Raw genomic sequence first — 15790 nt, 5'->3', positions numbered from 1 at the left:
TCTTTTCATTTGAAAGAGGGGAAAGAACCTTCAAGGTTTAGTGAACCATTGTTGAAGAGGTTGTTAGGTTAAATCAATCAAATGGAAATTAATTTGGTAACTCAATCTTAATTAGTTGGAGTTAAAAGGGACATAAGCAAAAAAAAAAGAGTTAAAATAAAAACGGAGTCTGTGGTTATTACTTCCTTTAAGAAGGTGTGTTTGTATAAATTATTGAACTCATTTTTAAGAAAGTATTACGTAGAGGAGTCTACAACTTAATTATTTTTTTTTTCATTTTGGAGAACATATGTTTAAACTGAAACAAGCAAAGATTGTTGGCACACAAATCAGTTTTCTTTATTTATTGTTTTGTTTTCAATAAACTGTCATAAAGTGACATTTGAAATCTCATCATTTAGACAGAAGCACACACATTCACATACACTCAGAAGCAACAAAAATCTAATGAACCATGGAATAATCATCATTATTGTCTGAATAATTCTCGCAAAGAAGTAAAGATTTAAATAAACGAGGGTAGTCTGAAAAATTTGTAAAAATAATAACAATTAAGAAAGGTTTTATCTTAAATGTTTAAAAATAGAAAATTTAAATATGGATTTCTTAAAAAAAATATATTTTAGCCTTTTTTTGTTTATATGGAAATAAGACTGTGTATGTATGTGTGATATGTATGTGTTTCTCTTTTTTTCCTTTCTTTATTGAATTGATAATTGTGATATTTGTGAAACATTCATTTGACTATTTTGACCTCCATTATCATTATAAATGACAACATCGTTAGTACACACGTACAACACTCATTCATTCATTCACATGCACACATTCACACCCAATTTGTTTTCCCCACCAGCCAACATTCAAATAGTATTATGCGATACTGAAGAAACACAATATCGTCCATCCATTAGTTATATGTATGAATGCATGTATTACAATGTATATTTTCGAGTCAAAGTTACAATTGAATTTAAGTCCCCACAAATAATAAAAGTCATGAATGTCAGTTTTACTCTATATTTATCAAAATGTACATATATATAGATGCAAATGTATGGAAGAAAACAATACATATGACCCTACAGTTTTTGGATCCGTTTCACTTAAATACGATACTAATGAATATTTAGTGTCTACGTTTTAGCCGGCTTAAGCTTATATAAAGACGTCGGTGGCGGCGCAGTTTGCGAAATATAACCGGCGGCCAGCCACCGTAGATTTGAGCCGTCTCGGCTTGTATCTCTGATTTAGTCTTTATAAACATACACACGTATTTAGTTCATATTTTTGCGTTAAGTTTAAACTTTGTACTATTTAATTTCTTTATTTATTTTCTTTAATTGTAAAAAAACTAATTAACTGATTACTTTACACATCCTAGGTTGCCTATAAAATGTGTAGCCGAATTATGTCGATAGAAATCTACAGTCTGTTAGCATAAAGAAGTTTTATTTGCTCTAAAAGTATTTTAAATCCGGATTATAGTCTATTTCTAACCACCCAACAATTTTAAACAAAATTTCAGATCCTTGATCGGACTGAATCATGCAGCTGCTCAGTATTTTAGGTCTGCTACCAGATATCACTTTTTAAACCTGAATTAAATTAAAAATTCGGAAACTGCGTCCAGTTACTGCGAACAATGACTCTTAGTAGAACTCAATAGTAAAGATCACATACATTCTCATAAGTACGAGTAGTACTTTCAGTGCTACAGCATAGAAAGAAAATGTTTAATCGAACAGTTGAGGTCAAAATATTAGTTGGATATGACAAAATATGAATCGAATATTGCTACGTACATTAGGGTGATAACTATAATAAAATTTTTAGAAACGTCAACTCGGCCTCCCCATTCCACATAGAGGGGCTAGGGTCAAATTAAGCCTGATCGCTGTAAAAATCAGTAGAGTCATTTATCGTTATATAAAACTAAGTTTTGCTGATTTTTGTTGACATAAAGAACATTTAACGTAATTGTGAGCCTAAAGGCCCGATTTGGGGGGGTACAGTTGTATGGGGGCTAGGCGAAATAATGGACCGATTTTAACCATTTTTAATAGAACTGTTATTGATTAATATTAATTTAATTCCAAATTGATATAGTCTCTGTTCGTCCTTGAATTCAAAACTCAGAACATTTTATTTGAATTACAAATATTCATTAGTAATTTAACACACATTTTAAATTTTCCTACCATGTATGTGTAGCCATATTAATATGCATTGATTGAGAGGTTCATGAGATTCCCAAAAAGCCAGTTCCTTGGGGCACTCTAACGTACAAACATAAAGTTGAAATGTCTAATAAAAATTCTTCAAGTTTAGATCAAACCCAAAGTAGAAGTAAAAAGTTTTATGTTCTTAAAGAATCTTAAGTCCCGTGCAGGAAAATAGATTTATAAATCATATTTCTAGCCCGAATAGCCAAAGTACCGAAAGTGTGGAAAGATTCGGTACTTTAACTTACACATTTATGTAGCTCACTATATAATTGCTCACAGCTGTCACCGCTGGATGCTATTATTACGTCCGTTCATCCATTCTCATATTTGTTAGTTTCTCGTGGAATCTGTATGACAGTCAAGTAGGTTTCTTCTCCTCATGTCGTTATCGTTTGTTGTTGTTATTTTTATGATGATCATTTATTTAATTGGTTAAAAGTGTATCATAGAATTGTTTATAAATAGTTTGAAAATATTTACATACAAATATTCTTTAAACGTATTCCTCCCGTTTGCTACTTTACTTATTTGTCAAGAATTTCTATGTATTCAATAATGCGATTAACACTTTGTATTGAATGAGTTTTGTTTTTTTTTGTCCCTCTGCCCGTACGCATCTCTCTTGTCGTTGACACGAATGTGTGATAATCTTTGTTAGAAATAAATCATAATTTCGAGACATTTTAAAGACTACATTAGTTTTTTTTTCGTTTTAATAGTCATGGCAATCGAATAATTAAATGGAAATACTTGAAATGTTTTTGGAATATTTATTTGATTGGTTTTAAGTTTTATTTCCAAGAATAATTATAATATGCAATAAAAAAATTTTGTTGATGGGAAGCATAAAGTTTTTGGAAAATTTCATATTTTAAATTTTAGGATTACATTAAGTATTAATGGAAAGTTTTTTTTTATTAACAATAAAGATTAATTCATTAGTTGCAATAAAAAATTAGAAATGTTCGGAAATGACTTCCAAATAGTAAATTGTTATACTTTTTTTCTAAAGCCTCTTAATTTCGCTAAAAGGAATTGCTTATACATTTGTTTACCCTGAAAATATATTTATGCACATAATGTTTCCCCATTTAAAAAACTCTAAAATTTATCATTGATTTTATTTTATAAAAATACACGAAGGTTAATTTTAAAATCTTTAACAAACAATATTGATGTCAATACAATTTTACTTGTAGTCACATTTTTATAGACAAAAAACAGACATTCAGTCAGTAAGTCACTCAATAAATAAATGAATAGGAAAAATTAACAAAAAAATATCATAGATTTTTCTCCATGTTATTTTTAACACTATTGTCAATAATATGGAAATGCAATGCATATGAGAAACGTGACAATAATAAATAAAAATTTTAAACAATAAGAAACAGAAAAAAAAAGGAATTAAAAATTTAAATAAGTTTGTAAAAACAAAAAAATATATTTGTATGTATGTAAGTAATACTTACCTCAATTAAATTGGATAAAAATGTGACTTTACGATTCTTTTTCAGACGCATTGTTGAAGAAGTCGTACCCGTTAAGGTGGATGAGGGAATATTAAAATTATCACAATTATTTGTTGTATTTATTGTAGATGGCGATGTTGATGATGAAGACGTTGCTGATGAAGGGCTTTTATTAAATAAATAGTTTGAGGGAAAAGTTAAAATGTCATTGAAATGAGCCGTAGGTGGCAGATGATGATGGGGTTTGTCATAGAACGAAGCCGTTGATGTTGAGGTGGGCAACATAAATTTATTAGATGGTAATTCAGTTTTACAAATCGCTAATTCCATATTGTGTTAAAACATCTGTAAAGAAAATAAATGGGAAAATATTTTATTTAAAATTATGTTTAATAAAGTTTAATTTTAATTATAATTCTTATATGTACATATCTATGTGTTTTTCTAAAATAAAATTATTGTACCCTATATAGGTTACTAAAAGACAGTTTGGGGGCTATTTCTTAGTGGCAGACAATAGGCTTTCTCTTAGTCTGTTAATTGAAATGTTGTTTATTACAATCTCTTGACTTGTTTTACACTATATAGATTACTAAAAGACAAAAACTAACTGCTTGTGAAAAGTTCTATATAATGAGCTTTAAAGCTCTTGACTTGTGATAAATTATTACATCCAACATAAAAAAACTAAATTATTCTTTAATATTATATATATTACGAAAAGATCAGACTGGATGGTTCTTAGTAGCCAATATATAGCAAGAAACTGATTGCTTACTGTGTTAAGTCAAAATTTATATAAACATTAAAGCTCTTTAAATGGGTATAATTTATTATACTCAACATAAACAAAAAATAATTAAATTATTTAACACTAAATAGTTTACTTAAAGACAATCTGTTAGTTGGTTATTATTAATCAACATGTAGCAGAGCACTAACTACTTATTTTAAGTCAGTTAAATCAAAAGTTCTTTACTATAAGCTTTAAAGCTCTTGATTTGTGATAATTTTTTATACATAACATCAAAAAATCTGATTATTATTCTACACTTTATAGATTACTTAAAGATAGTCTGGTAGATAGTACTTAGTAGACGTCATAATAGCAAGAAACTTTAAACTTATTGTGTTAAGTCAAAAGTTATAATTATTATAAACTATAAAGCTTTTTGAATGGTGATAGTTTATCAAGTTAAATATAAAATTATTCTACACTATATAGTTTACCTAAAGACAGTCTAGTAGTTAGTTATTAGCGAAACACTGACTGCTTATTTTAAGTCAATTAAGTGAAAAACTTCTTATTTAAAGCTTAAAAGCTCTTAACATGTGGTAATTTATTGTACATAATATCAATTAAAACAAAAAATTATTTTTTTTATATAGATTATTTAGAGACAGTCTAGTAGCTGGTTCTTAGTAGCCGAGATATGGCTTCTAAAATACTCTTACTTGTATTCTTTAAAATTTTTATTTTTTTAGTTTAAAAAAAATGTTTAATCATTTTCAAAAAACATATGTAATACAACCAATAAACTTATAGAATTTGAAAAAAAACCTCGCGTGGGTCTTTGACAATTTAAGGATAAACAAAAAAATTTCCTAAAAAGAAAATTACTCCGAAAAAACTCAAATTTCAATGAATTTTTCTTAAAAGAAAACAAATCATAAAAAAACTCATAAAAGTTTATAAACCTGAAATTATAAAAAATTACCCCAAACTATTACAACTAAAATGTGTACCACATACACAGAGATTAAATGCTATCATTACTAAAAATGATCATCTTCGTCATTATTATCATGACAATATATGATGAAGTGTTATAAAGCGGCAAAAGATAAAAATATAATGGAAAATAAATTAACAATAAAAGGTAATAAAACAAAAATAAAGAAACAAAATAATGGTGCATCCCCGGTTACCTTTGAAGTCATCAAACTCATTACTATGTAAATATTTCACTTACACTCGAGGAAATAAAACAACTAACTTTTTTTGACAAAAATTGTTTGGCATTGTTTCAATATTTACATACATGCGGCCAAAGAGCTAAAACATCAATGAATTTAAAATAAAAAAGAATTCGTAAATTTATTTTAGTTTTTTTTTACGCACAAAGTATTTGTTTTTTTTACTGTCATTAAGTATTTTTTCTTATTTTTTAAACATTAAAATGTTTGTGTCTTTTTTCGATAATTTGAGTGCATCACCAACATTCCAACTCACTACGAATTAAGATGAAATTTTATGAATGAAATTGTAGTGTCGAAATAGCGGCAAATTTTCCTTTTCTTTTGTTTATTAATTGTGTAAACAATCTCACACACTTTTTTCTTTGGTTTAGAAACTATAGTAGTACAATGGCTAAAGCAATAAATAAATAAAACTGAAACTCATAATTGTTAAAATAAACAATTAATCGATTATTTGCAAATAATATACATACATTGTTATAAACAGTTCAAGCTTTAAAAAGAGTTGTAAAAGAATATTTTTATTTAACACGTTGCTGTATGTAAATGACGTCTATAGACGTCAACTCCAAATAAAACAGTATTCATTTAGATAATCCCATATTATTGAAGTCAGACATGGGGGAGGTCTGGTAATGATTGCATTTTCAATTAGAATTATTTTGAAAGTTATTTTAATTAAAGTTTTACCAACCATTAATTGTAATTAAAGTTTTGCCAATTACAATTATTGGTAATTGTAAGGGAAGATTTTCAAATTACAATTACTTGTAGTTTTATTCGAAGTTTTGTAATTGTAATTAAAATTTTCAATTACTGTTCCTTATAATTATGAATTTTGTTCCTTATAATTACATGTAATTTGTAATTAGTGATATCCAAATTACAATTAATTGTAATTAATAAATTCAATTAAAATAATAATGTAATAGTAATTGACAAAATTTTTATTACGATTACAAGTAATTGTTATTGGTCAATTACAAATTACAAGTAATTGTAATTGGTTATTGGTCAATTAAGTAATTGTAATTAGAAAACACTTTAACTACAATTACAAGTAATTGAAATTGGCCATATAATGAATTACTTTATGTAATCATTAACCCCCATGCCTGATTGAATTACATAATACGTTTATTACTTCTATATAAAAATATAGCCAGCCTTACATAGGACCATGTTAAGGATCATGTAACTTTAGCAATTTTGATTACTCTGATGTAATAAGTGAGTGGATTGTGTGTTTCTCATCTAGAGTATGTTTTTTTTCATATATTTTGATTAATTTTGGACCAGTCTAATCTTTTAAGAAATACTCTTAACGTGCGTGTGCTAAGTAGTCTAAAGTTTTAGAGGGTAACTTTTGTCTCAAAGTTTAGTACCATGTCCCTAAAGAGATTCTAGAATTTGTATTTCTTAATGATTGTACAACATATCTAGATTAGCTCCAATCATAGGATTAGATCTTTTTACAAATGTTTAAAAGCAATCATAGATCTTTTTATAGACTTTTATTAAGAACATCTATAGACCACGTTGTATAGTAAAATTTATGAACATTTTTAGGAACCAAAAAAATTAAATTAACAAGTGTAATATAATTTGAAATGCCAATAGGTCCAGTAAAGATTTAAAAAACAAAGTGACCATAAAAATAAATAATATTTATTTTTTTAACTATTTGTTTTCTTTAATTTTTACACAAAATAATCGCATTTCTTACTTAAACTTCGGAATGATTGTTGTACTATGGATTAAAAATACTATAGTACTTGCATTTAGTTTTTTTCCATTTTTTTTCATAAATATTGCACTAGTGGGTGTTTATCAACCAGTTTATGAGTTCATATTGTATCTAGAATGTTTTTTGTATACCCTATAATTAAAAAGGATGGGGGTATATTAATTTTGTCACTTCGTTTGTAACACATCAAAATATTCGTCGTAGACCCACAAAATTATATATGTATTCTGGGTCCTTGTTAAATTCTAAGAGGATCTAAACATGTCCATCCATCTGTCTGTTGAAAATACGATAGAGGTCGAACGGAAAGAGTTAGAGAGCTAAAATGTTCCACAAATTTTTCTTACAGGTAAGGTTTGTTTGGTATTGGAAATGAGCGGGCACCGTTTTGCATAGCCCTATACAAGTGGATCCTCGAGATAATAATTTACCATACCCCTCACATAAAGTGAGGTTTAAGTGAAATTCGATTTAAAATCTCTGACTGAATAAAAAAAACGACAACATCGATGACATTCGAAACAAATAAGTGTTATACGAACCCCAATCTATTCATTTTGCGACCTACAGTTCAATGGTGGGTATATACGATTCGGCATAGCTGAATATAACACTCTTACACTGTTGTTTTTTAGCTTGTATGTTGGTACTTGTTATCCAAACTATCACAACTGTGTATATGGATCTAAATGTATTATGTTTGTAAAAGCGTGGGCCATATTCATTCAATAAATATATTCACTATAGAAAACAGCCAGAATAAGTCGTGCGAATTGTATGAAAAATCAGCGACAGCAAGTTTTCATGCAAGAAAAAACTCTTTTTTTCATTTGCAATAATAAAAATTATGAAAATTATCAAATTTAAAACCATAAAATAATCATTTTTATGCGTGACAAATGTGAAAGAGTGAGAGAACAAAAGAGTTGTTTTATATTATAATTATTTGATCATTTTAAGGAGTATTTTTAGCAAACAAACCATTATTCAACAGATGGTCACTCGAGCAGAAGAATGGAAGTGACTATAGGTATAGTTACAGAATCGAATAAGTAGCTAAAATGCATACATACAAATATACTTCTGTGGGTATACAACCAATATTTCTATGTTTTATAAACTTAATAAGAAAATAGATATTTTCACTTCTAGAGACGTAACAAAATTTTGGAACTTTCATTAACGCAACAATTTTCATTTCTGCAATTGATATATAAAAAAGCGTTTTGTTACCCAATCTGACACCTTTGGATTCAAATAATTAGAATTTCATAACAAGCACTCTCACTCATTCATATTCATTAATATTTAAAAAAAAATATATATGTATATACAAAACGTTTTATATTCAACTCTTAATCATTGTAATAGAACAATATTCACGCATGGCGTCAATCAGTTATTCACTCGTAAAATTCATTCGTCTTTCTATCAGTCAGTCAGAAAACTATGAAACTAATACTACATACGAGGTCAGAGTCGTTGAGGAATGTGTTGATTAAGTCAATTTCTTTATCGATATTTACACGTCTAATAAATTGCATTTAATATTTAAATTGCTTAAAATGAATCAGTACGTCATACATCTACATGTTAACTAAACTTAAAATTTTTCTCCATGGATCTGCGCCTGTACACACACACACATCATTATTTGTAAATCAAAATCTAAAACCCCGGAATACATACACACATCTTTATGTATGTTTATCAACAGCCTAATAAAGTCGACGCTCGAATACTTTATACAGAATCAATGAATTCATTACTTAAAAATCAACACATACATATTTTAAATCCCCAGAAACAACGCAAAAGAATCTATAAATGTACACGAATTAATTTATTGTCTATTGAATACATAAATTGTAAAAAAAGAAAACTCTTTTTTAAACAAAATCAACTAAGTACCTTTTATTCTAAAAAAGCCAAAATATGTATATTTTTTTATTGTTTCTTACGTCATGATGTCAAATTTCTAAAAAGAGACTTACGCAATGCGCATAAATTACAAAAAATGGGGAAAAAAACTTAATACTTAAATAAGGTATCGGAATATATATTTTGGCAAGAATTATATGTTTTATTTTTTCTTTACATTGTATAAAAGCTACCACGCCCACTATTGATTGTCATAGATACGAATTATATGGGGGTGTTGCGCCCAATTATTCTTTAATCAAATATTTATATTAATACAACAACTACATGTGGCCCTTCCTACCAGCTGCAGTTTTCCCAAATATACCAATTTTTTACGCCCACTATTGCAAGTTTAATTATTTGTCCAAAATGTTCATATGAATTTCAATGTTAACCATGGAGAACTTGATAATTCTTTTCCTCATGGTTTTCCTGATAAACGATATCAATTATATGTTAATCTGATCATTATTAATCATTCTATTTATAAACCAAATATTCACATAAATGTCATAGTTGGTCCTAAAAATTTTAAGAAATTTAGCTTTAATAGTTTCTCAGTTATAGTAATTTTTGCTTTTCTTTCTCATGGATCTTCAATTATAGATCTATTTATAAAAAAATTTAAAATTCGAAATTTATTGAAAGCTTGACTTTTATTAACGATCTTTTTTAAAATATTAAGTTTTACTTTAGTATGAATATTTGTATAATCCGAATTATGGACTTTATTACTTTACTAAATTTGTCACTGAAAGTAGCAGCTATAAACACTAAGCTTTACTCGCTGGGATCTATATTTATATGGATAACGGTTTTTTATTTAGAATTTTTTTTGGTTCAAGATTGGTTTTAATATGGAACACTTTTTTGAGTTTAGGTTTAACATAAACTTCAATCCTGAATATTTTTATAAGCCAAGCTTAGAAGCAATAATTAAGGGTTAATTTTTCGGCCCAATTATAGGTAATATTCGAGGTAATTTTAAATCTGAAATTTAGTTTCTATACGAGACTCCTTTTACTTAAATAATAAGCTTTTTGAAAAACCTTTACTTCAATAGTTTGTATTTTTATATTCAATCCCTTATCTTTATATTAAAGAAAAACTCCCAACTTTTCTTTAAGTGTAATTAGTTTATTTATGTATTCTAGAATCAAAGATAACTATTACCGTAGATAAGATAAAAACACAAAAATAAAAAAATATAATTTAAATAAATAAAATTCTTTTGTTTTGCAAAAAGAAGAAAAATACAGCAACATCAGCCATCAGAATTGAAAAATAGCATTTGAATATATGGCAGTTAAAATAAAATGTATACAAATATAAATCTTAATAAACCTAAATTTTCATTTAAAATTGTATTTATTTTCACTTTTTGCTTCTATGTAAATTTATTTATCTATTATACATATATTTTTCACTTGTTACAACCACAAAAATATGTCAGTAATTTATCATTTAAAACACATAAAACAATTTTTTTCTTCACTTGCTGCTGCATTTGCTAACCGACTGTTGTTATAAATTGCCATCAAGGTTATTTTGATTGCATTCTCATAAAATTTCTAAAAAAATTGTACAACAAATCGTATATAATCATTATAAATCTGCATTAACGACCTATAGAATAGTAAATATTCGAAATCGTACCATCATCATCCCATCACATACGTACATACAAACATTTATTCATCCATCACAAGAATCAGCAAATAATGAATGAATAAATGAATGAATGTGTTAATACTACTAAGAGAGCAAAAGAGTGCTTGAGAGCGAGAAGAGTGTTTGTGTCTGTGATATAAATTTATCAAGTTTCAGCAATTTATTTTTTTTATAAAAAAGTTAATTTACATGAAAAAAATTAAAATTTAGAAAAACACACCAAATTTATTTTTTACTTTTCATTGTTTTTTTTAGTTTCTGTTGAATTTGTTGTTTTTTTTATCACCGGAAGTTGTTTTGGTCTACATATTCGCTTTGCATACTGCTATATACCTAAACTTATGTCTGTATATTTGTATAATATGGTTACGAACGATCTCATATTCATTGTTTTATTCAAAATTTTATTTGTAAAAAAAATGCAATCAGAGACTTGACGAGTAGAAAGAACATTTGTTCTTGTGATTTATATAAATTTGTTTCGATAAAATCGACTTTAGGTGGGTAAGTTTGTCATTAGTGGAAACTTCTTAAGAAAGATCTATTATAAACGTTCATACATCGCTTTAATTTTTGGTAATTTAAAAAAAGTTTTTGCAGATTCCATCTTATGTAGTACTAAATAAATTTTTCTTTCAGACCTATAATATTCCAATTTAAACTTCAATCATGGCTATTAAATGCCGATTTTGCATAATTTATAGTGTGAAGTCAACATCAATTTGTGATATTTTAATAACCAGGTTTAACGTTTTAAAGATTTTGGTGCCATTAGTACAACTATAACATAATTTTAATTAGGATCATGTTTAACTTCTATCCTTTGGTTCGAATATTATACAAATCAAATTTATTAACAAATCATAAATTGAGAGCATTTCAAAAGCTCAAGTTTTGCTTAAATTGGGACTTTTATAGTTCATGTTTAACTTCTATTTTAAGTCCTTTGATAACCTCAATGTTTTAATGCTATAATTTAGTTCAATCACGTGTCGAGTTAAACTTAAGGGTATTTAAAAAGCCCTTCATTTTAACTCGACACGTGATTGTAATATGGTTATTTGTTGTTATTTGGTAAAGCTATAATTAGGCTTTTACTTAAGCTTTACTAATTGGTAAATTTTTTCTTAATAGTGGTATTTTTTTAAGCTTAAATTAAGCTCTAATTAAAAATATTTGCAAAGCTCAAAATTAGTAATTCAAATTTTGCTGAAATTTTAATCATTTAGGACTGAAAGTTTAAGATTATTTAGAACATTAGTAAACAGAGGGTAAAAAGACATTTTTAAATTGACACCAATGTGTTTATAATTTTTCAATAACAGCCGTTGTCAAAGAATCTACGGATTACTGCCAAATCAACACTACTACTTTAAAAACACATGGCGTTATCAAATCAACAACAAATAATATTGTGTTAGCAATATGACAACGCTTTGTTGTCAGAGTGAAATATTTCCTTATGGTGGTACTTTTTTAAGCTAAAGTTTAGCCTCAATTAAAGATATTTTCAAAGCTCAAATTTAGCTTAAAAAGCGTTTAAAATATAGCTGGAATTTTAAGAATTTGTTTAGATTTAATCGTGACTCTTTTGAAGCTTAAGTTTAACATTTGTATGGTTTAAGTTTAACTTCAACCGACAGCCTTTAAAAAGCTAGATTTTAACTTCAATCTAGTTAAATTTTTCAGAGTAAATTCAAAGTTAATTTTTAAAATCAAACTCTAACTTAAATAAAAGTTTGAGTTAGCGTAAGTCGTGGTTTTTATTAAGGCTTAGATTTAACTTTAGTAGTGAGTGAAAGTAGTCTTAGAAGCACTTTTTAATAGAACAACTTTAAGGCAGATTCTGGGGAATCTATATGCAAATTACAAGTTTGGCTTCTACAGTAGCTCAAATTTAGCAGCGTTGATAGGTTAAATTTTCAGCACTCTTAAAGCTTAAGTATAGTTTTTATTGTTAATCAATATATAAGCTTAATTTAAGCAAAATTTAAGCTGAATTTAAGCTTTTGGATGCATAAAAAGTTCGCATCGACTGCATGCATGTTAAATCTTTAACATTTAAAAACTCCAGTTATGCCCGTAATTTCAACAAATAGGTATCTATCAGTGCATAGTTACCTTTGGTGTAAAAATATTTGGTAATTTTAATCCATAGGTACTGATTTGAAATACATGTCAACTTACACATTTGGTAAAGTTACCTACTAGTTATTTTACACTTTAGATATCTATTTGTTGAAATTACGAACATTAGTCAAGTAATGTTTGGTTTTAATTTTGAACTATTAATTATTATTGGATTAGTCGAAGTGTGATTTAAAAATTAAATTAAAAAAATAATATTTTTTTTATTAAAAAAGTAATTAATTTTTTAAACAACATAGATTTTATGAATGTAATAAGAAACCATTAAGATTCTAAAATCGTTTTCCAGCGCCTTGAAATATGAATAAGAAATTGTTATACATACAACTAACATTAAAATATTCAACGATTTATTTTATCTTAATCAGTGAATTATAATAACTTATGGGTTTTTAAAAAATTGCAGTTTTTTTTTAATAAAATGTTGTCATTAATTGTGTGATTTTTGTTTAATTTTTAAATTTATCATCCATATAAAATGAATAAACAAACAAAACGTCATAGTTTAAAAATAACACTATAGGTTGCTCTATATACATAATACATATAAATATTAAAAAAAAAACAGTTTTTATGTATTTATTTAGATTCTGTTGCCATTTTGACAGCTGATAACATTTGTTATTTTTTAATTAAATTTAAGGGTTTTGTTTTTTTTGTAATATTTTTCTAAACTATATAATAATAGTCTAAGCTATATTAATTAAATAATTTTATTGTTAGCATTATTTTTTAATATTCTAATACCGTTGACAGACATGTCAGTCTGCAATTTATTTTAATTCAACAATACAACTCTACATGACAAACGTTTAGAGTGAAATGTATATGATAACTGATGTAAATAATGTTTCCGTAAGAAAATACCGTATAATAAGACAGACTAAGTTTGTACTGAATATAAATTTTTTTATGGTAAAGCACGCAAAATTTCATTAAAGTTGGGCAATATTTAAAAGGGACAATATTTTAAGAATAACAATAAAAACTTCTAAAAATTCTATATTTTTCACCTTTCAATTTGTATTATTTGCAATAACAGTTTTATATATTTTTTTTTTCTTATCAAATGACAACAAAAATTGAAAATAAAAAATATTGTAACTAATAACAAACAAACATATCGATACCAAAAAAAATCTTTCAAATGTCATTATTGCCAAATTAAGTGTATGTTCCTGTCAAGTTATCTCTTAAACACAGATACAAGATACATAGATAAATAAACATGTGTCACAAAAAAAAAAACTACAAACTGAAATTGAATTGGAAAGTGCTGCTCCGAAGTGTGTAGCAATAAAAATAATTACAAAGAAATTATGATTGCAGTTTTTCTTTAAAGAACACACACAAACCTTATCCATAAATATTGAGAAATGTTTGATAAATACTTATATAGATACGGTTTTTTCTCTTTTGTTTTCATTAACGATATATTTATGTGTGTTATTTTTTGTGACCCCATAAGGTTACATGCCCCTCATGAATGTCTGCTGAACACATGACCCTACACGATACTTATGCAACTTACTACTTGTAGATGTTGCACAGACAATTCGTATTACAAGATGTTTGCTAAAATATAAGGGTTCGTAACTTGATAATTTTATATGTTTTTAAGTATTTGGGTGTATGTGTGTGTGTGTGGTAGTGACAATCAACATATTCTGACAAATAACACAGTTCAAGGCGGAATATTTATGAACATAACGGTAGTTTAGATATTGATCATATCGGCGTTGTGTATATGTGTAGTTATCTTCAATATATAGCAAAGAGTCGCGCTACTGACTTATTGACTATCCCACATCCCAAACGGCTCAAACCTTGGATCTAATCTGTAGACTAGACTATAAGCTTAAGACTAGACTATAAGCTAAAAACTAGACTTTAGACTAGACTATAGACCAGATCATAGACTAGACTATAGACTAAACTATACACTATACTATAGACTAAACTATAGACTAGACTATAGACTAAACTATAGACTAAACTATAGACTAGACTATAGACTAGACTATAGACTAAACTATAGACTAAACTATAGACTAGACTATAGACTAAACTATAGACTAGACTATAGACTTGACTATAGACTAGACTATAGACTAGACTATAGACTAAACTATAGACTATAGACTAGACTATAGACTATAGAATAGACTATAGACTAGACTATAGACTAGACTATAGACTAGACTATAGACTAGACTATAGACTAGACTATAGACTAGACTATAGACTAGACTATAGACTAGACTATAGACTAGACTATAGACTAGACTATAGACTAGACTAGACTATAAACTATACTAGACTATAAACTAGACTAGACTATAGACTAGACTACAGACTAGATTATAGACCAGAAAATATACTTTTAATTCCACATACTAACTATTTTTAAAAATAGAACCAAAGTTAGATATATTATAAAGTCGTAAAAAAGTACTTGAAAAAGCACTAAACTACTGAATTTTCCATGCCTGGCGTTTGCTACAGTTAGTTATTTTGTTGCTAAAAATTGTTATATTCCCATATTCTTTCTTTTGTCTTATATTCTTTTGATCGTATTTTTATTTATTTGTCCCTCTTTTCCAAGTTTTTATTTATAGTGA

The 15790-nt window shown here is 27.0% G+C and overlaps 1 protein-coding gene across 2 annotated transcripts in view; it reads right to left on the bottom strand.

Annotated features, from left to right (window-relative positions):
- The window catches only part of LOC124419303 (ETS-like protein pointed), a 97262-nt gene that overhangs the window by 68448 nt on the left and 13024 nt on the right, over positions 1 to 15790 (bottom strand). For both annotated transcript variants that reach the window (XM_046948014.1, XM_046948013.1), the window contains one exon: positions 3701 to 4045. In XM_046948014.1, the coding sequence (XP_046803970.1) occupies positions 3701 to 4030 (330 nt within the window). In that variant the 5' untranslated portion in view covers positions 4031 to 4045. The remainder of the gene's footprint in view (positions 1 to 3700; positions 4046 to 15790) is intronic.

This window comes from Lucilia cuprina, chromosome 4, assembly GCF_022045245.1.
Source record: "Lucilia cuprina isolate Lc7/37 chromosome 4, ASM2204524v1, whole genome shotgun sequence".
Classification (NCBI taxonomy): Eukaryota; Metazoa; Arthropoda; class Insecta; order Diptera; family Calliphoridae; genus Lucilia; species Lucilia cuprina.
The sequence above is the reverse complement of the archived record's forward strand: the minus strand, read 5'-3'. Positions and strand labels throughout refer to the sequence as shown.